The 26,722-nt window shown below is 37.8% G+C and overlaps 2 protein-coding genes across 3 annotated transcripts; one reads left to right on the top strand and one right to left on the bottom strand.

Annotated features, from left to right (window-relative positions):
• Positions 1 to 6,303: 6,303 nt before the first annotated feature.
• Positions 6,304 to 13,491, bottom strand: LOC137747112 (uncharacterized). 2 transcript variants are annotated; one of them, XR_015957071.1, is made up of 13 exons: positions 13,353 to 13,491; positions 13,111 to 13,253; positions 11,681 to 12,011; positions 11,351 to 11,563; positions 10,386 to 10,478; positions 10,181 to 10,294; positions 9,466 to 10,071; positions 8,698 to 8,939; positions 8,109 to 8,279; positions 7,877 to 7,941; positions 7,719 to 7,788; positions 7,535 to 7,630; positions 6,304 to 6,499 (listed from the first exon to the last, which is right to left on the bottom strand). XR_015957071.1 is itself a non-coding variant. In XM_088686522.1 (13 exons), the coding sequence occupies exons 3-13, from the start codon at positions 11,969 to 11,971 to the stop codon at positions 6,410 to 6,412; spliced, it is 2,118 nt and encodes a 705-aa protein (XP_088542648.1). In that variant the 5' UTR covers positions 11,972 to 12,011; positions 13,111 to 13,253; positions 13,353 to 13,491; the 3' UTR covers positions 6,304 to 6,409. The 2 variants fall into 2 exon arrangements, 1 of the variants encoding a protein (XP_088542648.1); XM_088686522.1 differs by having other exon boundaries at positions 7,877 to 8,008.
• Positions 13,492 to 20,092: 6,601 nt separating this feature from the next.
• On the top strand, positions 20,093 to 24,013 carry LOC137745174 (glucan endo-1,3-beta-glucosidase 2). The gene is made up of 4 exons (XM_068485081.2): positions 20,093 to 20,447; positions 22,125 to 23,378; positions 23,489 to 23,516; positions 23,634 to 24,013. The coding sequence occupies exons 1-4, from the start codon at positions 20,366 to 20,368 to the stop codon at positions 23,782 to 23,784; spliced, it is 1,515 nt and encodes a 504-aa protein (XP_068341182.2). The 5' UTR covers positions 20,093 to 20,365; the 3' UTR covers positions 23,785 to 24,013.
• Positions 24,014 to 26,722: the final 2,709 nt, after the last annotated feature.

Raw genomic sequence — 26,722 nt, 5'->3', positions numbered from 1 at the left:
ATATAAGAATTGATCGAAATTTCCCATCTCTCTCTCTTGTGAGTGCTCTTCTCTCCCCTATGAGTCTTTCTCATTGTTATGTGAGTGGTTTTTCGTTCCCTTCGATTTACGTCGACGCCAACTCTAGCTTTGGTAAGGATCGGTGCCAGTCTTATGTTTTTTTATGTGTGGCTTGTTTCTGTTGTTTTGTTTAGTTTCAGTTTTTTCTTACTTTTTTTTAGTGCTTACAATGTTTTCTCCCCTTCCCTGCAATTCATCCCGATAATTTTTACGAATTTTGGAACGGAAGGGTATCTTGGTAATTTCAATGCGGTTGAAAGATATTTTGAAATGGGTACTATTTGGTTCTTAAATGGTGAGCCGGGTGGGGCCCACTTTCTTTTTGGTCCCCCGGTCTCTCTTCTTCTTAGGCTGCCACGTGGTACTTCTCTCCCCACTTCCTCTCCTTCTCTCTGATGCTCCCCGAGCTCTCTCCCTCTCAGACCTCTCTCCCTCAGCTCAATCTCATCTCTCCCTCTTGCAGGTCTTTCTCTCTTCACTCATTCTCCCTCAATTCCTCACCTCTCTCGTTCCTCTTCTCCCTTTGCAATTGCAGACCAGGATTATAACACCATGGAAACTGGTGCAAAAGTTTGGAGAAATCTAGCAAGCTTCTTGACCTCCCGACGTGTGGGGTAAGCCTTGAAGTACTTTGATCCTCTTTTATTCATCTTTATGGTTTAACTTTAACCTAGTTTAGGTTTGTGAACAACATGATTGCGATGGAACGAAGAAGGAAACCGAAATCCAGATTCCCGACGAGAACCGTGGGTTTCAAACGACTTTTCTGGCCACCTCTAGCCACTACTTGGAAAACCAAAGGTATAATCCTAATCTACTCTAGTTTGTCTTTAATTTGGTGGGTAAATCGTAGGTTGTAGTCGAGGTTCAGGGTTGACCGGAGCTTGGGAAGTTCCGGCTTTCGTCTCTGTGAGAACCGATCTAAAATCGGGTCGACCCAACCCGGTAACCCTAAACCCAGACCCACAACCCTAGTCTGGCCTAAAGATTTGGGCCATGCAACCCAGCCCAATTGTCAAGCCCAAACCTGAAACCTTTTGGCCTAGCTTTAAGCCCAACTACATAACCCAAGCCCAAACACCAACCCAGAACCCAGGTCGCACGTGGGTAAGCGTGGAGCACACGCACCGCCATCGAATGTACTGTGACGGTGGCGTCGGTGACTTTTTCGGCCAACTTTCCGGCGACCCAGTTCGGTGCGTGGCCATCCGGGGCGTGAGGGCACATGGGGGTACCCGAGGTCCTTTGTTCTATTTTTTGACGTCCTAGATCAGTTTCCGACATCCGTTTTCCCAAATTCAACCGTTTTATTACAGTTTTATTAATTGGTACCCTTATGTACTTAGCTGCAATTATTTATGGCGTTTCCATCTTCGCTAGTTTGCACGGCTCTTCGACGGTGAAGTATCTATGAGTGGACCCCTTCAAAAATGCATATTTTTATTATTAGAAATGCATACATGAAAAACATGATTTTATGCCTACGTTTTATGAAACGTTTATGAGTAAATTGGTTTCACGCTTTATGAATTATCATGCTTATTCGACTTTACGTTCTTTGTGGTATATATGACTGATGACTATATACCTACTTATGAACATGCTTTTACGATATGACGTTTTAGTTACTGAGCTCCGATTTGAGATAGATATATATATATATATTAGAAATATTATGTTAATGTTTTTATGTGCTTAATTAGTGGTTATTTATATGATACTGCCTAGGGCGAATGAAATCATTAATTGGCTTCGGTCAGGTGATGTAGGGCCTACGGACGAATGATACTCATATATAGCTTTGGCCGGGCGTAGGTTGCTGGCTTCGGCCAAAAGATATTTATATTTGGCTTCAGCCGAGCATGTGTAGGTGGCTTTGGCTGGAAGATATTTATATATGGCTTCGACCTGGCTTATGTAGGTGGCTTCGACTGGAAGAGTTTTATATGCCTTCGGGTGAGTAAGGAGTTCTATATGCCTTCGGGCATGAGATGATACCACTACTAAGCACACTATATGATATATGTTTTATGAAGGTTTTATGGCACGCTAGGGTTTTCAAAACACCTATTACATATTATACTATTGAGTTTTCATAAACGTTGGGGGTTAGTACGTTGATGAATAATTGTTTTCATATTACTTATATATCAACTTGGTCCAATCATGTTTTGTTTTGTGCCTCCTTAGGACTTAGAATTGAGGTGTACAATCTCGGCGTCAAGACATTCCTGCATCGGCATCTTCGAGTCTTCTCGGTGTAGGACCCATCTCCTTGCTCATTCAATTTTATATTATTTCTTTTTAGTGTCTTGGATTAGTTGTATGCTCTGAACACGTTCCACAATTGCATATTTATTATAGTTAAATTTACAAGTTTTATTTATGTTAGCTATTTCTTTCTAGTTCTCATGCATTCTAATATGGCTTCATCATCTTCGAGTGTCGGCCAGTACATGCCTACCTTGGTATTTAGAGGATATCAGAGTTGGGCATGTCATGCAATTGTCACAATCTCTTTCTTTCTTTTCTCCTTCTTCCTTTGATCTCACATTTTAAAGACCATTCCCCTATTTCCTCTATCCTTTTTGACCCATTCCCCCTCTTTGACCCACCCCCTCCATCATTTGGATCATTTGGTCCCACCATCCATCCTCCATCTTTGACTCATCCCTTTATCTTCATTTTCGGTTGGTTGTCACCTCCGTTTTCCACAATTTGTCATGGATCTTTAGGATGGTGTGTAGAGCTTTAGCTCAAATGTTCACACCACCACCCTTGTTAACCATTATTGGTTCTTCTTGTAGTTTGCCCTTCCCAGCGTTGTTGCTCGTGGGTTCTTTCTACGTGCTTCCTTGTTCTCTTAGCAGTGATTTTTGCTGGTACTTTGAGGACGTTATGGCATTTTTCTTAACTTCTTAATGGTGTCATCTTAAGTGATCATGATAGGTTTGACGTGAGGATGTTTGGGTGGCTTTCCGATGTCAGCGTTGGCGTCTGCAACTTCAAGAAGACTAGCTTTTTAGGGTTTTTTGGTGTGGTTTGTTTGTGTGTACTGAGCTCCAAGGTTGGGCTTCGGACTTTGTCTTCTGTGTGTTTGTGGTCCCTTTTTGTTATGCATAACTTGTACATGGGCCTTTGTTGTACTTATGTTTGTTGGTAATGAGTTTTACCCTTTCACCAAAAAAAATTCTAAGAATTGATCCTCAAATGCTAGGATTTCTTTGATTTGTTCCATGAATATAAAATTGAGGCCTAAATACATGAGTTTTGATCTCTAAAGAACAAAATCTATACATTTAAGGCTATTTTTAACTATGTCACCTAAAACTCGATTTTGATCTTACTTTGCCCCAATCCCACTTTGCCTCCAAGAACTCAATTTTGATTTCACTTTACCCCCTAAAACACAAAAGTCATCATTTTACCCCATGAAACTTAAAATTCTCTCCACATTGCCTTAATTCTATTATTCCGTTCAAAAGCCATCAAACATGCTAATGTGAATTTAAAAAATGCCCATGTGGAAAAAAGAGGAATACAGTAAAATGGTGAATCAAAACCCAAAAGAAAATGAACGACTTCCTAGCCTCGTTTATCCTACCACTACCTATCCCATCTCACTGGCGATAACTCCCTCCTCTCTTACTCACTATCAACCCAAGCTTCTCTCTCTCACTCTTTCCCTCGGGTTTATTTGCTATCCGTGGAATTAGAGCAAATTCCATTATATGGGTTTGATTTAGGTCCACCAAGCTAATCATTTTATATTTTATTTTTTTCCTGATCTTTGCAACTCAAGTACCCAACCCAAAAAAAAAATTAATACTTAATTTCTTCTTTTAAAATTAATATATTCTAACTATTGAATGTTAATGTATAGTGGAGATTTATAATAAAATTCATAATGGAGATTTATAATCAAATCCTTCTCCACTATGCATTAACATTAAACAATTCATAGTTGAGATTTATAATAAAATTCATAATGGAGATTTATAATCAAATCCATCTCCACTATGCATTAACATTAAACAATTCATAGTTGAGATTTATAAAATGACTATTTTTGAGTTTCATGGGGCAAAGTGGGATCAAAATCAAGTTCTAGGGGGCGTAACTAAATATAAGCCTATGATTTTATATTTCTACCCATCCACGTCAACAATTTTAACAGCTATTTCACAGAAGAATTAGAAACATTGTAAAGTAGAATGAATTTTAAGTTTCAGGGAGTAAAGTAATATGAGGTGACACCGATAGTCACGATTGAGTTTGAGAGCACGTTTGTAATTATTGGTTCAATAATTTAATTGATTTTACATGCTAGTGAATATCTAAAAGTAAGGCAACGGAAATACGGAAATTGATAGAGAAAGAAACCAAGCCTCTCCGTAAGGACAAGTTTTCTTAGTAATAAATAGTAAGGAAAACTAATAAAAGGGCTTTACACTTTATCCTATTTTTATCAAAAGCATTCAAATAACTTTGTTTAACGATTGGACAAAAAAATCAAATCCTGACAAGACAACTTGCACGGATTACATAAGCCCAGCCCATGAAGACTCGTTGATCATTCATGCGCTAGTAATCCTACTCTCTCTCTCCTCTCTCTCTCTCTCTCTCTCTCTCTCTCTCTCTCTCTCTCTCTCTCTTCTTTCCTCTTTTATCACTCTTGTGGGACCTATTATTTTTCAAGGCCGAAGTAAGACAGATCATAATACGAATAACTCAAGAGTAAGGTTATGGACTCCACAACTTCGACTAGATTGAGCTGTACAAATGGACCAAAGATGCCACCATCATCTTGTGTTTCGAAAAGGTAGACAAAGTGAAAAGGTAGGCGAAGTCTGCTGACTTCGCTGAGATTGACCATTCGTGTTCCATAAAACTAGAAAACCTGATCTGATTGGGATCAAAAAAGTTTCCTATATTCTTAAAGATTCCTACAACCTAAAGATTAGGGTGCGTGGCAAGTAATCATAGTCCTAAAAGGATGCAACACCTATCTGTAGATATCCTTTAATGGTTCCTTGAGTTTAATACTGATTTCATATCATAAAACGTCTCACTTCCGACTTGTATAATAAAACCACTTGTCTAGAGTTCATTTTGGTAAAGCAATTATCGAATACTCTATTATCTTGCATGTTGCTTGAGTCTCATATATTCTTACTAACTAAACTATTGGATGACCTTTGGATGGTATCCCACCGGTATCTAGGTTGTCTTATGATCATTTACTCTTTTACAAGTAGTTGAGTTTGTGCATCTCCTCCACACACGATGAGTGCGCAAATTTGGTTCCAACAATTGGTACTTTCATTGGGAGTGAAATCATATTCCCGCGACCAAATTACTCTACCACAGTCATGTATATCGAAAAAGGTTCAGTTAATGCTAATGCCAACACCTCAACTGGCAAAAAGCAAGAAATCTTTCAAGCCCTTGAAGCAAGCAATCAAGCCCATGACTTCTCAATCGTCCCAAGAAAAATGACGCTCCAAGTGCTGGAGTCCCTCCCACCATGGATCATATAGGAGACTTTGCTGAAAACCAGCCCTTCCATTGGCAATCTATAGATAATCAAGGCTTCTCAAGTAAAGAACCACTCAAAACTTCGTTGATACCAAAAGACTAGGGGTGGGCACATTCCGATTCGGCCTTATTCCACCCGCAAACCAAAGCTGGAACCGAAAAATATCAACGGTTCAATTCTGCTTAGATTTATTATAAAACTGTATGAGTTAGTTCACGTTGGTTCCGATTCGGTTCATGCCGATTTACAATTCTAACCAAAATTATATATATATTTCGAATCTTCTACTTCCAATACCAAACAAATATTTCTACCACCAATTTAAGCAAATCCTCCATTTTTTCTATAGGTTCTTCAAGGCTAGATGCGGTGGGTTCAATGGTGGTGTGGCTTCGATTTGTGGTTATAGTTATGAACGGGGGCTATGGTTTCATTTGAGGTTTCGGTTGTTTTGGGCTATGCAGGCTTGGATGTGGGTTATGCTAGATTTGGGTGTAATGTGTTTTTTAGTTGTTAGTTTAGTCATTTGGAGCTGGTTTCTTTTACAGTTGTGTTAGAATTAGCACTCTTAATCTCCATTTGCTGAATCATTAACGTCATCAAACATCCCAGGAGCAGCAGATTTTCACTGCAAACATACATCAAAGTTTAGGAGTACTCCCGGCCTTAACCCTAATCCCCCAGAAAAGGCGACATATTCGGTCTCATCCAAATTGACTTTGACATTGAAAGGGAATCCATACAAAATATATGCCATAAATCCTTGCAGATACATCATTTCCAGCTGGTTGTTATGACCTAGCCCCTACATTACATATAATCACTCACAATATCACCCCACTCGCACCGTACCTCATTGAGTTCAGCTTGTGTGTAGGCATCTAACGCCTTCCCGTCCCACTGAAACAAGATAAAGAAAACATTTATCATTAACGAGTGCAAAAACATAGAACATTTTAATGTCCAATGCGACTAAAGAATGCAGTAGCTGTGTGTGTGCTTCTAAATGAATTTGGTGACAGCAGCCTCTAACATTACAGTTGATTCCGTATCAGGCAATCCTTATTACCGAGCTGTCTAAAACATAATCCATCGGAAAATTACCATGCTCAAGAAAAATAAGGATGCACAATATGCCTAGGGGGAGGGGATTTGCTTTCCAACTGAAGGATATTTACATAGCTTATATATAATCGCACCATGTTCAATTATACCGCAAATTACACATTTGCACACCACAATCTATTGAGCTTATACAATTCTTCCTTTTTCTTTCTTGTATGTAGATAAGGTAAAGATTGCCCCTGCAAAATGCTAACAATTCGCAGCTACCGCTTCAATACGACAAACATGTTTGTTTTTGTAAATACCCTTAGCAGTTGCTTGACATTGTTCATATCCCCCTAAAGAAATGTAATGCAAAACTGAACTTAGAAGGTCACCCTACAACAATAGTACTCTCAACAATTTGCTTAGCAAAGCATTGTTTGTGCACAATGAGAACGTACAGGTTCATCTCATCAAAGGATAAAAATTCAACAAAAGGCACAACTATAGACATTCTGTTAGCAAAATTGCAAATATTTCATAGTTCAGCATACATAAGCATAAAAGATTAGACAATAAAAACTGAGAGCTGCAATAATTGGAAAACAAATTTAAACAACCCTCATTTAATGGGCCTAACGGAGATTCACTCAGTTGCGGTAAATAACACGCTGAATAGACCATATAGAACAAGACAAACCACTTTAGAACTCCATTTGCAGTAGATAACGGAGATTCACTCATTTGCAATAGATTATAGATGCCGTTACAAGGCAACCCCAAAGCATAATGAGTAGTAGTTGAAAAGGAAAAAAGCACCTCAACCATTTTACAACTTACACATGCAATTCACACCCGTACAGAAAACCGTAGAACAGTTATTTGTACCTTTGCTGCGAACGAAAGGTTTTCATCTTCTATGATTTCTTTCATGTATCTCATGATATAATACCCGCACTCCATATTTGATGGTTGTTTAGGACCCTACACACAATTCAAAAGTCTGTTAGTTTCTATTGATTCCTTCAACACTTCTGATTTGTTATTAGGTAAATGAATAATACTAACATACCGTTAGTACTTTCCATATGGGTGGCTTTTGGACTCCCCGACCCGTTTGAGCGTTGAACTGTCTAATACCACTTCAGCACCGAAAAAAAAAAACTTACAATCTAGAAAGATTAATACAATAATTTCATTTATATAAGTGAAGTAGGACAGCTTGATTACTTGTTTACAACATATTTCCATTCTTCCTCGTGCATGCTCCGTCGAAGAGAGTCCATGAAATAGCGCTGAAGAGGGTCCATGAAGTAGCATACGTCGTTGCCTTCACTAATGATAGTCAACATCCAATGATAGCTACATATTGGATCAGAATTATTTTAGTGAAATCAAATGATTTCTTGGTTCATCTAACACAGAAGGTTGACAAGCATCGAATGTAGAAGGCTCAACTTACCCGGAATTGTAAGGTACCAAAAGAACTTGATCAGAAGGCAGATTTTGTAACCGGGCTGCTAGCATTCTTGATTTGTGGTCGGAATCACCTACCCCAACCGAAATGCTTGAAGGGTCAGTCAAACCAACCATATTGACCATGTTTGATTCCTTTAACTTATTATATAAGTGCCTAAAACATAAAGTCGTAAGGGTTAATTTTAGTGGGTCTGCACATATCATATTCCATGTTTTGTTTACAGGGTTATAATCTGACATCTACTTGTTCTAATCTGAGTGGATGCCAAGCAAGAAAATGAAACCCATCCTGATGCACGGGCGCACACACACACACAATATATAAAGACAGCACCACAATAGGCAAATCTTCCATTTCTCACGTTGAACAAATACTCTACAAAAACTGGAAGTAAATAAGAAAAAAGAAGAAGCTTAATTTCTCAATAGTATAGTAAATATGAATAAATAACCAGCTAAAGATCGTAATGGTATAAAAAGAAATATGAAATACAACTTCAAAATTGGATTAATTGGTAAATTATCATAAGCATTTTGTATTTTACCTATTTAATAATTATTTTTGTATTTACCTCATGTAAACAATCATGCATGTGGCCGAGATTTCCTTCATTTCCATAAACTGCATTATGTCTTCTTGGGAAATGGATACAGTTTTGGAAACACCAAATACTGCTTTCTCTATATCAACACTGATAGTTTCGCCATCCAGCATGGCGCGCTCTGCATAACGATATAGCAGCTTGAGGGACTTGGGCAGGCTCACGTCTTGTTTGGGTAACTCTCGAGGTTTTTCTGCAGTGTTTCCACATTTCTGCGGTGTTTGGCAGCAAAGATGAAGATATAGATGATATCAGAAGACAGCATGAGGCCATAATAAAATGATAAACAAAGAACTTTTGAAGGTAAGCACAGAATAAAATGAAATCCATTGTTGAACAGTGGCATATGTACTTGAGTTATTTATTGCCTCCTATATTAACCTAACAAGACCCTTAGACAACATGATATGCGAGCCTACGACTTGGCCAATTGTTACTTATTCCTCAGAAACTGCAACGAGAAGCAGCTCTGCTTTATCAAGAACTACATCAATAGGAACTTTCAGACTGCCATCTCCTAAATGAACACCACTGACAGTGGATGGCCACATCACACTTTAGTTACTGTACCATTGCTCACACCAATGTGCATGGTTTCCAAATTCCAATTAACAGAATATAAGGGAAAGCACACTGTAAGTGAATGGCTAAGAACCCTTCTAACACCCCCAGTAAGTGCATTCCACATGATAAAACAAGATACAAGTCAAGTATCAAAAATATCGTTTTTATTCTTACCTTTATGCCATCTCTTTTACCCACAACTGCCAATTCCTCAAAATCAATTTCATTATCTTCTAAGACATTGTTTTCCTTCCCAGAACAGCCAGCCTTCCCAGAAGGATTGGGAGCTAGAGTTGGAAGTGTGATAGCAGCGGCCCCACCATCGATCTTTGCCTCTAACTCAGCAATCTTGGCTTTAAAGTAAGCCCCCTGCTGCTCAATCATCTTCTTGACCTCATCCAGCAGATCTTCCTTCTCCAACTGAGCCTGTCGGTCTCCTGGCCTGACAAAGCCTCCCACCTCTCTAACCCTACCAGACTGTTCAGGAGTTTCCAATGCCATTGTCAGGACACCACTATTCTTAGAGGAGAGATTGGCGTCAAAATTGTACGAATGTTCTTGATGTTCAGAATGTTCCGGATGTTCTTGATGTTCAGACTGTTCTGCTTGTTCAAAAGGTTCTGCATCTTCAGAATGTTCTGCATGTTCAGAATGCTCAGGGCGTTCAGAATGTTCTGCATGTTCAGAATGCTCAGAACTTTCAGAATGATTGGAATGTCTGGATTCTTCGGAATCTTCAGAATGTTCTGCAGGTTCAGACCGCTCAGAATGCTCTCTGTTCTGTTTCATAAAAAGGTTCAGCGACAAAAAAATGCAAAAGGCATGATGAATCATTCTTAGTTATAATCATATCATAACCATATGATATTACAGGATGTAGCATACTCACAATCTTCGTAGCCTGCTCTCCTATGGTCACATCGGAGATATTCTCTTTTCTATCCTCGCGTGCTTTCTTCCAGAGTAGATGCCCATCAAGTTCACCTTCAGGCATTGTTTTTTTCTGACCAAATCAAATATATGGTTAGTCCTAACTCCTAGCCCAGGTAAATGGAACTATTAATGGCGAAAATGCTGGTATTCTATGAACTTACTAATTCTGCCTCCAAATTCGCATATCCTTTTCGTGACATTCTATGAATATATTTCAACTTTGCCCTTCTCTCTTTCTGTTCCTTATGGAGTTTCTACAATATGCATATATGGTTATAGCTCAGTAGAGACAACCAGATGATAGAGATACCACGAAGATTTTGATTTTAAAACTAAGAATTCTGGGAATTAAATTTCATCTACCAGAATATCGTCAAATAAGCAATTAACTGTACACCAGACATGCAAACCTACCCAATACTTCTATTTTTTTTCCAAAAATATTTATTAAAAGAACGCACCCATTAACCTTGACAAAATGTCTTGCTAGAAAGGAGCAAGTTAGAAGTGCATGTATTCAAGCAATCAACTGAATGTTAAATCGGAAAGCGGTTTACAAAGACAACTTCATTAATGGTGACCTTCAAATGATAATTTAATTGTATATAATAATTGTTTCAAAGGATTGTTAAACCATATAATGCTTTTGAGCGATTCAACACTTGCAAATTGCAATCTAATCCTTTAAAAGGAGCCATCTCAAAGTCTTACTCTCCACAATTACGATAAACCACAAAATACATATTACATACTGCAGCTACAAATATGAAGGGTTGGCTGTATTTCAGTTTAGGATTATGTATATGACCAGAATTGAGTTTATTTCTGTGGGTTATACATGACCAGCAAGTAATATCATTTAAGTACACAAAGTTACTAGGGAAATGATTTCTACACACCCTTTTTCACCTCTGGCACAGCCCTCTTTTTACAAGCCATTGGATTATACAAAGCAAAGGAGAATCAAGGGCCAGAACTAAGAGGGGTGTGCAGAAACTGAAAAAAGAATGAAGAAGGGTATAACTATAAGAATTAGTGCAGACCACTTCCTTCACTAGCAATTACTATCATGCACTGCACCCAAAAAAAAAAAAAAAAAAACTATGAAATAAGTCCCTCATTGTACCTGAAACTCCTTGGTTAAGCGGCCATTTACAAATTGTTCCCAATGTTCTTGCTTAATAAAATCATATTCTTTTGGAGGGTTTTTCAGGGCTTCAGCATCATCTTTAAATGGCATAATATATTTTGTGGTTAAGTCACACTTGAATTGCCTCCACCTATTGGAAGCAGCGGACAACACCGTTTTTCTGCTTTTAGAGGCTAAGATGAATGCCATCTACAAATTAACACAGCAAGCAGATTTGTTATCAAAGAGATTTTTGAAATGCATTAGTTATCAACGAGATTGCATTTGTGAAAGATAGAAGAACATCAACTCAAGTCGACTACATACATCTATAGCTTCCCAAATTTTATTTTTCAGATCCTTCTCCACCTTAGGCCAGCCTTCAACACTAATGGGGACCGTACGGCGTGTCACCACCCCAATGTAAGAAGCCAACTCTGATGCTACTTTCCCATATGGTTTGCCCTTTGAGTTATACTGTACAATTAATTTCTTACCAGTACTTGCTATGCGATGCATATTTGTTATCCCGCGTTTCCTCTTTACCCCACTAGAGGTAGTAACAGTGTCCTCAGTCTCCCTTGAAGTAGACACCTCTTTTGGTTTGGGTAAACCCATTTCTTAATCTTCCGAGCCGCAAAAATGAGCACTGGTTGATCTGTTGCATATATGTACGGAATTATGGATTAAAAACAACTGTTATAAGCACAACAACTTGAAATTATATAAATTAATACAATAATCAACTGACAATCGAAATGAAATTAAATGACGAGATTTTAAACTAGTTCCTTCTAAGACTCCGCCAATTTTCCTTTTCAAGAAAGTAAGGACAGGTAATTCATGAGCTCTCAGTACCGTTGGTCCTAATTAAATTCATATTATCCTCAAGTATGTCAATGAATAAGTGCATCGGACCAATAATTTCAAATTATCCTGAACTCAATTTCACAATTTGTTTTCTCCTCGTTCCTTGCTTGCTTTCTCAAATAAAATGTAATAGAATCCCAAGGTTTTGATATTCTCACCAATAAAGAAAGTTTTGCACTGGTCTTTCTCCATCAAATGCCTTCAAAAGAAAGCGAGAAAGGGACTTTGCTTCCCTTTTTCAATTTTTCTTTTAAATTCTTTTTATTCCAAGTTGAAACTTACTCTTGCCTCAATCCTAATTCATAAAGTTGAGTGAAAAGGGTCTGATGACACTAAGATACATCAACACAGTTCAGCGTGGTATTCACAGTTGTAATGTGGTAAAAATGTCGTGAATGAGATTCATCCTGCTTGTCACCCTGACTTTGTCGTAAATGGTTGTTGTCTTCTAAATGAGATTTCAAATTCCTTCCAAGAATGTGCCATTTTTTCTTGGATATCGAAGCTTTACAGCAAAAAATTTAAACTCGTACATTGACACTCGAAACTGAACCAATCATTTCCTTGTATTTTCCTCTTTTCAATATAGTAAGCACAGCTCATTCTGAATATTTGCTCAGTTTCAGAAGGTTTGTGTTCCAACTGGAGTTTCAAGTACAAACTCTAGAATCCAAAACAAATGACTAGCTAAAACAAATGTACATCAAACTACCGCGAAATAAGGGAATTACATAAAACTCCTCCTCAACCAAAGAGACAGCAAACAGACAAAATAAGAACATGTATCTTAAACTCAACCCACACTCTGGTCAGATCTAAGTCATACAAATCTAGAAACAATAATTTGAATTTCTCAAAAGCAGCAAAATAGAAGGGAAGAAGCATACCCTATAAGGCAAGAGGCAAGATGATACCCAAATGGGTACTTGGAAAGTGACAGAGGAAGAAACCCAAATCACTACTTAGACGGTGGGCTCGAACTTGACTGAGGGAGAGACAAAAACTAAGGACCTTTGGTTCTTTTGCTGGTCTGAAATATTGAAGAAGAAAAACCCATCAGAAACATGCACTGAATTTAGCTTCAGAAATATCATTGAGAGAGAGAGAGAGAGAGAGAGAGATATTATACCTGAACTTTGACAACGGCTTGGTGGAAAACCAAAGAGAGGGAAATGGTGTCTCCTTCGCGGGCTTAGCAAGCTGAAGAGGTGAGAGACAACAGAGCATCTTAGACGACATTTCCCAGACCACAATGACAATGTTTTATCTACTTTTGATTGATTTTCGTAAAATGTCGTTTATTTGGTGTTGTGTAAAGTAGTTTGATTGATTTTCGTAAAATGTCGTTTATTTGGTGTTGTGCAAAGTATATGTGTGTAGGGTGGATTCAGTTCCGTTTGGTGTAATTTTGAGTGAAATTGAAACCGAAAGTTCTTATCATATGATTTTTAAGCTAAAATCAAAATGAAACTACACTATTTGGTTTTGTTCGGATCGGTTCAGTTTCAAACTATTTGCAAAGAAAATGAAAGAATAGCTTCATAAACATTGAATTGTAGATGCAGAATTGCAGTTCTGTGAAATGTTAAAATAGTAATTCACTCCATCCACAGAAAATGAAAGAATAGCTTCATAAACTTTGAATTGTAGAGGATTCCTTTTCGTAATTTTAATGATAGCATTTTGAGTATCTAAGCATGCTAGTACCATATCAAGGAATAAAATATTATAATTCTGTGTGAGCGTGATGTATGTGAACTCAGCTTGAGATGAGGGTTGGTTAAGAGAGAGAAAGAAATTAACTATTGCTAGCCATTATGAAGTTTATCTAACCCCCTCATCCCCTAGTGTAGAAAATATTGTTTGTTTAAAAAAACATAGTTGAAAACTAAAAGAGATGAATTTCTTGCGTGGTTGGGTCCATACTAAATGTATGAAGTCTAACAAACTACCAATTAGAACACAATACCTAATATAGTTATTTAATTAAATATTTTTTAATTTTTGCGATGCTGTTCGGTTTTGATTCGATTCCAAAAGGCCAAAACCGATATTGTTCATTTTAACAAAAAAATCATATTTTTACACTAAAAAGTCAATCATGGTACTATTCACTTTACCCTTCATTTTGTCCTTATCATTAAAACTCTATGTTTGCAAGTCATTTTCATTAGTTTTCCTTAACATTTAAACATAGACTGAATTTTTTATCATTCATTTTTTCCAATACACCAACTAGGGGCGATTTCGGATGGGTTGCATTACATCATAAACAAGGTTTCTAACTCCCATTTAAAGGAAAAATCGATTTTCAAATTTAGAAATTTAGAACATTTGGAAATTTAAATTTGCGGAGTCTTTGTAATATTCTGATTTTCATACAATCTTTCAGAAATTATTGGATTCAGAGTGAATTTTTTTTATAGATGCATTATAATCTTTATATCTCCAATCGGATCAGGCTTCTGTTGTTCTTATTAAGGCATGTGAACTTTGCCCTTCATTCTGGAGTCCAAGAGGGTATATGATGGCATTGTTGGTCCCTTTAGGCGAGTTAGTTCAATTCGGAGTCATTGAGTCCGAGATTGGACTTCTGAGGCACTTGTAGCCTTACTTTAGGCTAGGAAAATTCATAGTCCACAAATGCCCCTAGTTATGCTTTGAAAAGGGCATCATTTTGAGGATATATAGTTACTTATGGGACCATGATTTTTCAAGGCCGGAGTAAGGCAGATCGGAATACAAGTACCTCAAAAGTCTGGTCATGGACTCAATAGCTCCGAGTGAAGCTGGGTTAACAGAGCAGTGGTGCCACCATCATCTTGTTCCAGAGTAGTGCATGAAGTCCAAACAACTTCGTAAGATTGATCATGCTTGTTTGTACCATACTTGACTAATCCCGAAACTACCAAGTATTGGTTAACTTCAGATCTTTGAGGGCCTACTGAGGGGTTTAGGCTGAGGCACCCCTACCAAAGCAAAAGAGTTTCCCTCCACCTAGGAGGCCAATCACAGCACGACACATGTCAATGTTAGAATAAAGCTCATAGAGTCCCACATCGACCGCGAACGAAAGCTGGAGATTCTCCTCAACTATAAAAGAAGATTATTCTCCTACAATTAACCCTTAATGTAATTATTGTACTTAAACCAATTATTAGAATCCACTAATGTTAATTATGCTTAAACTTATGTATTTGTGTAAACCCTTCATTATTAATGAAAACTCCTTTACTCCGTTGACGTAGCCAAAGTTAGGGTGAACCACGTACATCTTGTGTTTACTTCCATATCTCTATCTCCTTACATATTATCCTCACAAGGTGACCGGAGCAACCAAGCGAAGGTTACAAACTTTACAATTTATGTTGTTCCAAAGTCTTCACTAATTTTGTGCATCAACATTTGGCGCTGTTTGTGGGAACGACAATTATTTCTACTTTCTCCAGCTTTGTCAAGCTAGTTTCCATCATTCGCACACTCTCCTTTGATCAAGTATCCCTCTCCAACATGGGAAGCGAAGGAAGCTACAACACACAGAACGACACCCCCTTCGTGTTTAGTGTGAGACAGAGAAGGAATGAAAGAAAGAAGTTTGCTTTTTAGGCTAAGGTTGAGGAGATTGAGGCTCAGAACAACAAGATAGTAATGAAGAATGAGATTATCCAAGAACGATATGAGAAACTCTCGAGATGCTCCATGAGGGTAGGTAGACTCAATCTCATGAACCCATGACCCATGTGGATATTAACCATCACCAGGGTGCCCCTTCAACATGGAGGGTCACCGGTCTTCAACATGGATACTCTTAATGAGGAGCGAACTACCCATCAATGTGTTGGTCAACGCGAGACTTCTCTCAACCCAGCGGGTTCGACCCAAAACAGGAGAAGTGGAAGGAGGCACCTCCTTGCAAAAGGAGAGGAATGATAAAAGGTTGTTTATCGCGACTGTCAAGACTTCTTGAGGCAGCGTCGAGAAAACCCCATCCACATAAGCTCAAGGATCAAAGACCCAAAGGTCATCGAAGGGCTCAGTCCTTACCATAATGTAGGCCAACCCCCAATCCAGGAAAGGCATCGTGCGGGGCGCACATGTTCAGATCAGCAACTGTGCTAGGGTCAAAACAAACATTGGCACGATTAGTTGCCCCTTGAGGTTATGGTACTTAAATTACCATAATTGAAAACATGAATATGGGTTTATGGAGTAGTCTGCTTAAGCTTCCCAAGGCTTTCATCCGCTTCTCTATATCCACGAAGTTTGCATGACTCTCAGCCCGTAAAGCCATGTAGGTTCTCTACAATTAATCAACAGAGGTGTTGATCTTCAGTAATGTCTCCCAAATCTGTTCCATGGTGGGAAGGATTCTAGTAGTGCATCATTATTTCCTGGGATGGTTTAGCCTCAGGGTCCTGATTGCTCACACCAAGAGTAATAAAGATGTTGGGAAATGGATTGTCTATGCCGAAGGTGACTTAGGCGTTGGGAAGTGGGTTATTTCCTGTCGTAGTGTTAATGTTGGTGTTAACTAAGCTTCTTTTGCAGACATGGTTGTGGTAGAGTGATTTGGTCGAGATGAATATGAATTCACTCTCAATGAAAGCACCCACTGTTGCAACTAAATTTGCACATTGTCGTGAAGGGTGGAGATACACAAACATGTTTAATTGTAAGACAACAAATAACTGTAAGCAACCTAAGAACTGAGGGAGGGTGTCGACTAAAGGTTCTCCAACGCTCAAGTTAGTAAGCAAATATATGAGACTCGAGCAGTAGGTATGAGAATAAGTGTAATTGCATTATCAGAGATAAACCCTAAAATGGTGTATTTATACCAATCTAGATATAGTCCTTTAATGATATAAAATCCGTATTAAACCATGAGAATCCCAGAAGATATCTACAGTAGATATTGCATTCTCTTATATGTGTGATTACTTGCGGTACACACCAATCCCTAGATTGTAGAACTCCAAAAATATGAGAAACCTGACTAATTCCATACCGGATCAAATTTTCATATCTTGTGGAACAAGCATGGTCAATCTTAGTGAAGTCGTTGGACTTCACCCACTGCTCCATAATTGAATGATGGTGGCATCCCTGATCGTCTATGCAACTCTGTGATGGAAGTTGTTGAGTCCATCACCGGACTTCTGAAGGTGGTCATATTTGATATGCCTTACTTCGGCACTGAAAAATCGTGGTCCCACAACTACGGTCTCTGCCATGCGGTGACCCAGCTATCTGCCACTAACTTTAACCCTTCAACCACATTTAAAAAAAAAAATTGGGCCCACTCAAGATTTGGATCAGCTAAATCTGAACCCAAATTTGGGTCAGCCAAAATCTAAACCCAAATTTGGGTTTTGATTTGGGCCAAACCCATATTTTTTAAATTTGGGTTGGCAATTTTCGATTTAAACCCAAATATTTGCTTTGAGGTCATTTCATTAGAGTTGGTCTTAGAGACTTCATACTAGCCACCATGGCAAAGAACTTTGTCTTTGTCTCAGTGATGTATCCCTAGATGGTCAACTTCGAGGAAGCAAGTTCCTTCGCTTGCTTAACACATTGTACCTATAAATAAAAACAAGAAGGAGATCACGATTGGAGATCATGCATCAATAGTGGCATTCAAGTTGCAACCTCACAACTAACAAACTTTGAGTTGCATAGGAAATAGAATGTTAAGCCATCCCAAATATACATCCTTTAAATCCTCTCATCCAAATACATCCATACATAAAAGCCATAGTCATTCGATCATTTGATCCACCAGGCCATATAGCTTCATCATAGTTTCAAACTGTCAAAATAATAGCCATGATTTCAAAATCTCCTTTCTCCTAAACTCATGCATAACCAACACCAAAGGGGTCATGCAATCTCTCACGCTAAACTTATGTTGTTCTTAGCTCCCACACCTCAAGTCTTCATGCCAAGCTAAATTATTATGAATTACAACGTGAGTTTAACTTCATCATCTTCAACCCCTTTAAAAACTTCATCATCTTCAACCCCTTCAAAAACTGCTGGAAATATTTAAACAAGCATCGAAATACTTCAGCAGTCGCCAAAAATACTTCAACACCAGAATACCCTAGAAGGGCTTCAATGTAACACCAAATCAACAAGACATCGAATGGATTGTGCTCGCATAACCTGCTTTGATGATTGGTTCCTAGCTCTAAAAGAAGTAGCATGTTCAAATAAAGACACTCACCATTGGGTGTACCCAAATGCAACTTTCATTTGTTGGGAAATACGGAAGTATCGATGTCGCTACTCTTTTCACAATATTTGTCTCTCCTCGAAAGAAATGATTATTAAAGCAACAAAAGCTAAATTGGTGTATGGTCCTCACAAGTTTCTGAATAAGAAAAAAGGTAATTGATTTCAAACGGATTTTATATTTTAAGCTGGAAAATATTCTAATTTGTTGGATCTTACTAATATAATCATGTGGCTAAGAAGAATTTGATCCTCAAAAATCCTTATTTTAAGGTCCTTAGGTGATCGAGGCTAGAACATTAAAAAAATTAATATGAGTAATGGTCCATGAATTTTAATTTGATTAAAGTTTTGGTTCCTGAACAAAAATCTATGAATATGGGTTCCTAAAAGTTATTAAATGAGTGACAATGATTATTTGAGGTAACTCCATTATAAATTTTATCCATTTTTCATTTATGTCTTTTAGTTTGGATATTTCCAGCATTGTCACTCAAAAGGACAATTTTTCTACATAGTGATAAGTTTTGGTTTCTGAATAAGTTTAGGGATTGGCTCATGAATTTTGAGTTCAGAAACTAGATCTCTAATTACACCAAAATTTAAAGAACAATGCTTTAACTGGGTCAAGGTTGAGAAAGCAATGAGCAAAGTTCTAACTTTTTTAAATTAAAACAACGTAAATTTTCAAAAATTTCAGTGAAATATTACATTTTGTATTTTCTTTTTGGTAATTAATATTTCATTTAGTATTTTTTTGAGGATTATTATTGGCACTTCTAAATTTTTATTTTGCACTCTTCACAAGTATAATTTTCTTTCTAAATAGAGAAGGTTTAGAGTGCAAAATAAGAATTTTAGAATGTTAATAACAATTTTCACTTGTTTTTGTTAAATAAAGAATAATATTAACGTCACATAGTAATATTCATGTTCACTTGTAAGTGAGAGTACGTATGTTTGAATTTCATAAATGACAAATTTTGATACTAAATTAGATTACCAATTATGTGTCTTAGCAGAACTCTCATCATGTTAATATAAAATATATCTTTATCTAAAAAAATTATTAAGAGGACAAAGGCCAAGCAATCGAAGTAAATAAAAGCAGACATTGCATTTAGTAATCAAACTACCTATTGGATGAGCAATCAATGAATTGAATGCTTGCAGCAAAAGGAAAAAGAAAACAAAAAACAATGAGTTGAATGGAAAGGAGAAAGGACGGGAAATATGACCGTTGGGACCAGGTAACTAGGTCATTTCGGTGTTCCCGCTGGTGGTGGTGGGGTGTTGTTTGTTTGCATTGTATTGTATGTCCCCTTCCTCTCTTATCCCAATAGCACACAGGAAAAAGACAGATGTCAGTAATTTTACAAAACCAACGCTCCACTGCACAAAAGCAGAAAAAACCTATTTCCCTGTCTCATTTTCATTTCATTACGGTACCCAACATAGCTCTGCTTACTTTGTGCACGTTATTTACGTAAAACGGGTTTATGTAACTGTGACAATTCGACAAAGAAATGTAATACTATGTGTAAATTTTTTACATAATATTATATTATTAAATTGAAACGGAACAAAAAAAATACATCCGTTTAAAGTAGTTGCTCTATTTTACACATCATGACAGTTTTGAGAAGAGACGTTCATTTGGCCGTTTGATTTTCTTACGTTTTTGCCACGTGATATGTGGCCATGTGGGCCCTTCTCTATTTGTCTTCCTTCTCACACAGTTCAAAGATTATCATATATTCCCCTACCCCCTGCAACTTTAATCCTCACTTTACTTCTTGACTTGGGTTTCTTATGTTTCCATCCTAACACTCATCTCTCTCTCTCTCTCTCTCTCTCTCTCTCTCTCTCTCTCTGTGCGTTGTTGGGTTTGTTTTAGATTCTTTGATGGGTATTTTGGAGAAGAAGTCCATGGCTGGGAGCCTTCTGCTATTCCTTTTAGCAGTCTCAGCTGCTACAGCTGATGAAGGTTACATCTTTGTTCACTATTTTACTTTGCTGTGGTTTCTCTGAAAGTTTTTGAGTTCTATGCCTCCATATTTGTCAGCATTGTTAGTTTTTTTGTGTGATAATTTACTTGTTTATTGTAATGTTCGAGTTGATGGTGACGGTTTGCATTATGAAATTTATCTTCTTGTGTTGTCCTGAGTCATTTGTTTCACCTCTTTCCTCAAAACCCACCAAGATCCAACAGTTTTTGTTTTTAATGCATATAATAAATTGAATGATATTCAGCCACGAATTCCATTGTTATTGACTTATTTGTGGCCATTTATTTAATTACAAGCTAGAAGGCTTTGTTTAGAATTCAGATGTGCATTGAGGATACCTGGTGTGAAATTGTATGCAATCTTCCAGCAACAACCCTGCACAACTTAATATGAATAAATCTTCTGAAATTTTATTTTCACCATCTCATATCTGTAATCTTTTGTATAATAAAAAATCAAATACAATTTCCTCAGTACTACGGTCTAATGTATTCCTCTTCACTAGTGAAAGGTCTTAAATTCGAATCTCGCAGATAACGAATTCGATACCAATTAGGTTGCCCAATGCGTGGTTTGACCGAACTCATCTCTCCCTTTAGTGTAAAATATATCGTTGTACTAAAAACAAAATTAAAGGCATTTATGAGAGTGCAAATTTTCATTTAAATTGAATACTATTTTTAAGAGTGCATATTTGCTCACCATCATTTAGTGTGATGTATGTTCATCATTCTATTTATCACCGTTAGATGACTTTGAATTTTGAGATTTGTGTTTATCCACTATATACGAATCTCAAAATTTAAACTCATATAACAGTGATAAATATGGTGGTGAGCATACATCATACTAAATGATGGTGAGATAAAATAATCCCCTATTTTTAATAGTATAACATGTTGAAGAACGCAAAAGACCCACGTCGGAACTCGGAAACCTAACAAAGTAAATATAATTTTATTGTAATTGGACCTCTAGTCGCAAACACCTCTGATTGCAAACGAGGCATTTTCTGATAAAATTAAAGCATGTTTTGCTACTAGATGGTTAAGTTGGGGAGATGGGTGTAACCATTTTCAATCTTGACAATGTTAATATACCATTGTCTTCCAGGTCATGGGTGATTTGTTGTTAGCTGTTATCCTTTACCTTGGTAGTAGTGAAAATGGTCAAAGTTCACAAAATTTAGAACTTTGGTGTATTCAGTTGCACAATATTATACAGCAGATGTCTATTGGAATCCCAAACTTGTATGTTCTCAACCATAAACAAAGTTTTGCATTGCTTTTTCTCCATCAAACGGATTCAAACCAAGTCCAGAAAGGGAGTTTGCTTACTCGTGACACTCGTATATGTACAATGTACATTAACGAGTTCATGGTCTTCACACTTGTATTCTGGTACAAATATCATGAATGAGTTTCATGGTAACTTCTCACCCTTATTTTGTTGTAAATAGTTGTTGTCTTGTAATGTTGTGAATGAAATTTCTAATTCCTCGCAAGAATGTTTGCAATATTCGCTGTCAAACTTTTCGAACTTGTACCTCAACGCTCGAAACTGAATCGATTATTGCGAACATAGCAGGCGTCTGTGTGAAATTCAACCAACATTCAACTAATAAGAAATTACAATGGCTTGATTCATTTTTGCAGATGTGTTTATCGGCGTGAATATAGGAACAGACCTCTCAGACATGCCACACCCAACGCAAGTTGTAGCCCTCCTGAAAGCTCAGCAAATTCGACATGTCCGGTTATATGACGCTGACCGTGCCATGCTTGTTGCACTTGCAAACACAGGAATTAAAGTTATGATATCTGTCCCGAATGAGCAGATCCTTGGAATTGGCCAATCTAATGCAACTGCAGCTAATTGGGTAGCCCAGAATGTAGTAGCACATTACCCAGCTACAAATATCACAGCCATAGCTGTTGGCTCAGAGGTTCTTACCACCCTCCCAAATGCTGCAAAAATCCTGGTCAATGCTCTCAAGTACATTCAATCAGCTCTTGTGGCATCCAATCTTGACCGCCAAATCAAAGTTTCAACTCCTCTTTCTTCCTCCATTATCCTTGATTCGTTCCCACCTTCCCAAGCCTTCTTTAATCGCTCACTGAATCCAGTTTTGGTCCCCATGCTTAGTTTCTTGCAGTCCACAGGATCGTTTCTCATGCTCAACATATACCCATACTACGATTACATGCAATCAAATGGTGTCATTCCATTAGATTATGCACTCCTCAAATCCCTCCCTCCAAACAAAGAAGCTATTGATTCCAATACGCTTCTTCATTACGCTAATGTTTTTGATGCTGTAGTGGACGCAGCATATTATGCCATGGCTTTCCTTAACTTCACTAATGTTCCGATCATAGTGACAGAATCAGGCTGGCCTTCTAAGGGTGATTCTAATGAGCCAGATGCAACATTAGAAAATGCCAATACTTACAACAGCAATTTGATAAGGCACGTGCTGAACAAAACTGGAACTCCCAAACATCCTGGACTTGCTGTTAGTACTTTCATTTATGAACTCTATAATGAGGACACAAAACCTGGACCCGTCTCAGAGAAGAACTGGGGGCTGTTTGATGCAAATGGGACACCTATCTACATTTTACGCTTGACAGGATCAGGAGCAGTATTAGCAAATGATACAACAAACCAAACTTTCTGTACTATGAAGGATGGAGCTGATCCGAAAATGCTTCAGGCTGCGCTAGATTGGGCTTGTGGACCTGGCAAGGTGGATTGCTCAGCTTTACTGCAGGGACAACCATGCTACGAGCCTGACGATGTGGCTGCACATGCAACATATGCATTTGATACTTACTACCATCAGATGGGGATGACTTCCGCGTCATGCGACTTCAATGGAGTGGCTACAATCACCACAACAGATCCAAGTAAGGCCTCAAACTTATAGTATGCAACGTGCTATCGGTTTAGGTTCTATATTAACTTATGAAGCTTTATTATTATGCATCTTGTTAACAAATTTGTTTCAATTATGCAGGCCATGGTTCCTGCATATTTCCGGGAAGGTAAATTTTCTGCTCGTTCTCTACACTTCGCTGGATGAGTAACAATATTAATTAGTTTTTGGGGGGTACAAGGAAATTGGTACCATTTGATTGTTATTCTTTTGTGCATGGGTGCAGTCTTGGCAAGAATGGCAGCATTGCAAACCTCACGGCTCCATCGTTAAATTCGACTAGTGTGGATTCTTCTTCCTACGACTTCCACAGCGATGCTTTTAAAAGCATTCTGCTGATACTTGGAGTTGTCCTCAGCAGTGCAGTTTTCTTGTAGGCTGGCAGGTAGGTAGATACACGTGGAAAACATTCAGAGATTTTGAGATAGATGGTGCTCAGGGGGTGCGTTGTTTCGCTTTGCGTGGAGGAGGAAAGGTTCTAGGGAGTAGTAGTAAGCAGGTAATTTTAGACAATTGGTCCTCTCAATTTTGTTAAATACAAAGCTCGCCTGCGCTTCAACTGTTCGATTCACATTCTTTTAAATCCAAAGTTCCATTTTCTTTGTTTTTCTTGGCCCCATGCTCATAAATTTTAAAGCTGCAGCATGTTTGTCTAGGCTCTGGGGCTTAATAACGCAACAAGCATTCCAATCTATTCTAATTTTAGTTTGGCATAAAAAAAACTAAATGTTTGATTGGTGTGTCTTGTGTTATCACAATTTTGTATTCATATCAAGAGAAGGGCTATCTGTTCATAAGTATTCCAACCAGCAGAGTTCTCCTGGAAATTTTCCCTTTTAAGCCGGAATATTTAGCCAAAATTAATGACCCTAATCATATTTTAAGCATCTTCTCGATATCAGATTGCCATGTATCAATATTTGATCGTTATGTATATATCGCTGATATTTTAGTCAGTTCCGCATTTGGAGTTTGGTTTCTGTTCATTTTAGTCAATTTCTTTTTAGATAAAATGGAGTGGGAGAAGAAGAAAATGATTTTTAATGTATATTTTCCATACTTTTTTTTAACTTTGCCTTTGGACAGCACTTGCAAGTAAGAAAAGGAAAGTTGCCTACCAAAGGGTCCACACTCTAAAGCCACCACACCTAAACAAATATTTTCTTCATTTTTTTACCATTTTTCTTTGTTTTTTTCTTTACTTATTTTTTGTTTTTACTCTTGTGTCAGATTCTGAGCTAGCAAACTAGCTCATTCATAAGCCATATGGTAAATATAGGGCTATAAAGGGGGGTACCCCAGTACAAAAAGTCCTCTCCCTTTCCTACTCTGAAGCTTGGGGAGGAATTCAGACTGTTTTCTGTTTGTTTTGGAACTTTAGTTTAGCTCAGAATTGACAGCCCTTTTGCTTGTTTCTGGAAATAAAACCAGCCTTGAGTAAAAGCCATGTGGCGATCACCATCCAGATTGAAAGTGGTTGGCGTTACTGATAAGAACTGAGGGTACTGCGACCCCAAAAGGTGGTACTTGCAAGCAAAATCTGGAAATGCAAAATACTACTTATAAAATGATGAAACGATCTGAAAGACGAGCAAGATCATGTGTGAGATAAAACCTCGCAAAACTGTTAATCGTGGGATAGAAAAACACCATGCTTCTATCTAATACAAGGAAGGATATCGCAGCTCCAAATCACCTTATATAGTCCTCAAATCACCAATTAATTGTGGATCTAACAAACTCAAACAGCACACCTCTAGTACTCTATTGTAGATTCTTCATGATCGACCTCAAAATGACCACGCTCATATACAGTGAGACCATCAAACTCGCCTATAGCATATAGCGAGACTACAAAAACTCGCCTAAATTGAGACTGCAAAACACAAACAACTAAGGTAACACTCTTCAGGTTAACATTACAGTCTTCATGTTTACTAGATCATTAAGACTGTTAGTGTTTCTGGAATCAATGAGTGTTTTGATGTAGATGGAGCTGAACAGAAAAAAACAAACGATGAACAAAAGACTGGAGGAAACGAATGGTTTCTGTGTTCTTCTTCTCTGCAGAAAGTTTGTAGAGGAATAATTCTTTTTCTATTCAGAAAGGAGCACTAGCGTGCTTTACATTAACTGAAAGGTCCTTAACTTGGGACCACATAAACCTCAACATTTCATCCTAGACACACATCTTTCTAATTTCATGGGTCTAACAACACATGGCACTCATGGCCCTTTTACAAAACTAGACATTTACACTTTGCCTCATTTTGCACAAGTGAATACACCAATTTAAACAAAACTTATTCTAAAAACTTTTCAGCTCAAATACTTATAATTCAACACTCCCCTTTAAGTTTTGAGCTGATTTCACACCAAGCATATCTCGAAGATAGTTGAACCGATCCTTAGACAAAGGTTTTGTGAAGATATCTGCAACCTGTTTTTCAATGGGACAGTATACCAAATCAATGATTCCTTCTTGTAGTGCATCCTTAATAAAATGATACCTTCTATCAATGTGCTTTGTCTTTTGATGGAAAACAGAATTCTTTGTGATAGCAATGGCAGATGTGTTGTCGCAGTGAAGAGGAGTAGCTACAGTTTGTAATTCTCCAAAATCTTCCAAAACAAACCTTAGCCATATTGCTTGTGTAGTTGCTTCTGATGCACTTATGTATTCAGCCTCTGCAGTTGAGAGTGCAACACAGTTTTGCTTGACTGAAGCCCAGGAAAACACACCACTGCCAAATGAGAAAGCATATCCTGATGTGCTTTTGCTGTCTTCCAAAGAACCACCCCAGTCACTATCACAGAAGCCAATTAAGCAAGCTTTTCTTCCTTTCACATACTCTAAGCCATAGTCCAGAGTTCCCTTGATGTATCTGAGTACTCTCTTTGCAGTTCCATAGTGTTTGTTGGTAGGACAGTGCATGTATCTGGCCAACAAACTAGCTGCATACATTATATCCGGCCTTGTAGCAGTGAGATATAGGAGACTTCCCACAATGCTCCTATACAATTCATCACTTGCAGATCCACTTCCATCATCTTTAGATAGCTTCTCAGTAGCTACCAGAGGAGTTGAGACAGTCTTTGCTTCATTTAAACCAAATTTGCTCAGTAAAGAGCTTGCATACTTCTTCTGATTAATGAAGATGCTGAAATCTGTTTGTATCACTCCCATCCCAAGAAAGTGGTGAAGGAGACCTAAATCTGTCATCTCATACTTCATTTTCATATCTTCTTTGAACTCTTCTAGCATTGATTTGCAACTACCAGTGTAGACTATATCATCTACATAGATAGACACAA

Source organism: Pyrus communis, chromosome 15 (assembly GCF_041283825.1).
Source record: "Pyrus communis isolate YQ-2024b chromosome 15, ASM4128382v1, whole genome shotgun sequence".
NCBI lineage: Eukaryota > Viridiplantae > Streptophyta > Magnoliopsida > Rosales > Rosaceae > Pyrus > Pyrus communis.
This window is presented reverse-complemented; position numbering and strand designations above follow the sequence as displayed.

What these genes read in the sequence shown, in the direction of transcription:
- LOC137745174 (XM_068485081.2), top strand. Translation starts at nt 20,366, where the DNA reads ATGGGTATTTTGGAGAAGAAGTCCATGGCTGGGAGCCTTCTGCTATTC. An exon ending in AGCTGCTACAGCTGATGAAG is followed by an intron (nt 20,448 to 22,124) that starts GTTACATCTTTG and finishes TCATTTTTGCAG; the next exon opens with ATGTGTTTATCGGCGTGAAT. An exon ending in AATCACCACAACAGATCCAA is followed by an intron (nt 23,379 to 23,488) that starts GTAAGGCCTCAA and finishes TCAATTATGCAG; the next exon opens with GCCATGGTTCCTGCATATTT.
- LOC137747112 (XM_088686522.1), bottom strand. Translation starts at nt 11,971, where the DNA reads ATGGGTTTACCCAAACCAAAAGAGGTGTCTACTTCAAGGGAGACTGAG. An exon ending in CCATATGGAAAGTACTAACG is followed by an intron (nt 7,631 to 7,718) that starts GTATGTTAGTAT and finishes AATTGTGTGTAG; the next exon opens with GGTCCTAAACAACCATCAAA. An exon ending in ACCTTTCGTTCGCAGCAAAG is followed by an intron (nt 6,500 to 7,534) that starts GTACAAATAACT and finishes ATCTTGTTTCAG; the next exon opens with TGGGACGGGAAGGCGTTAGA.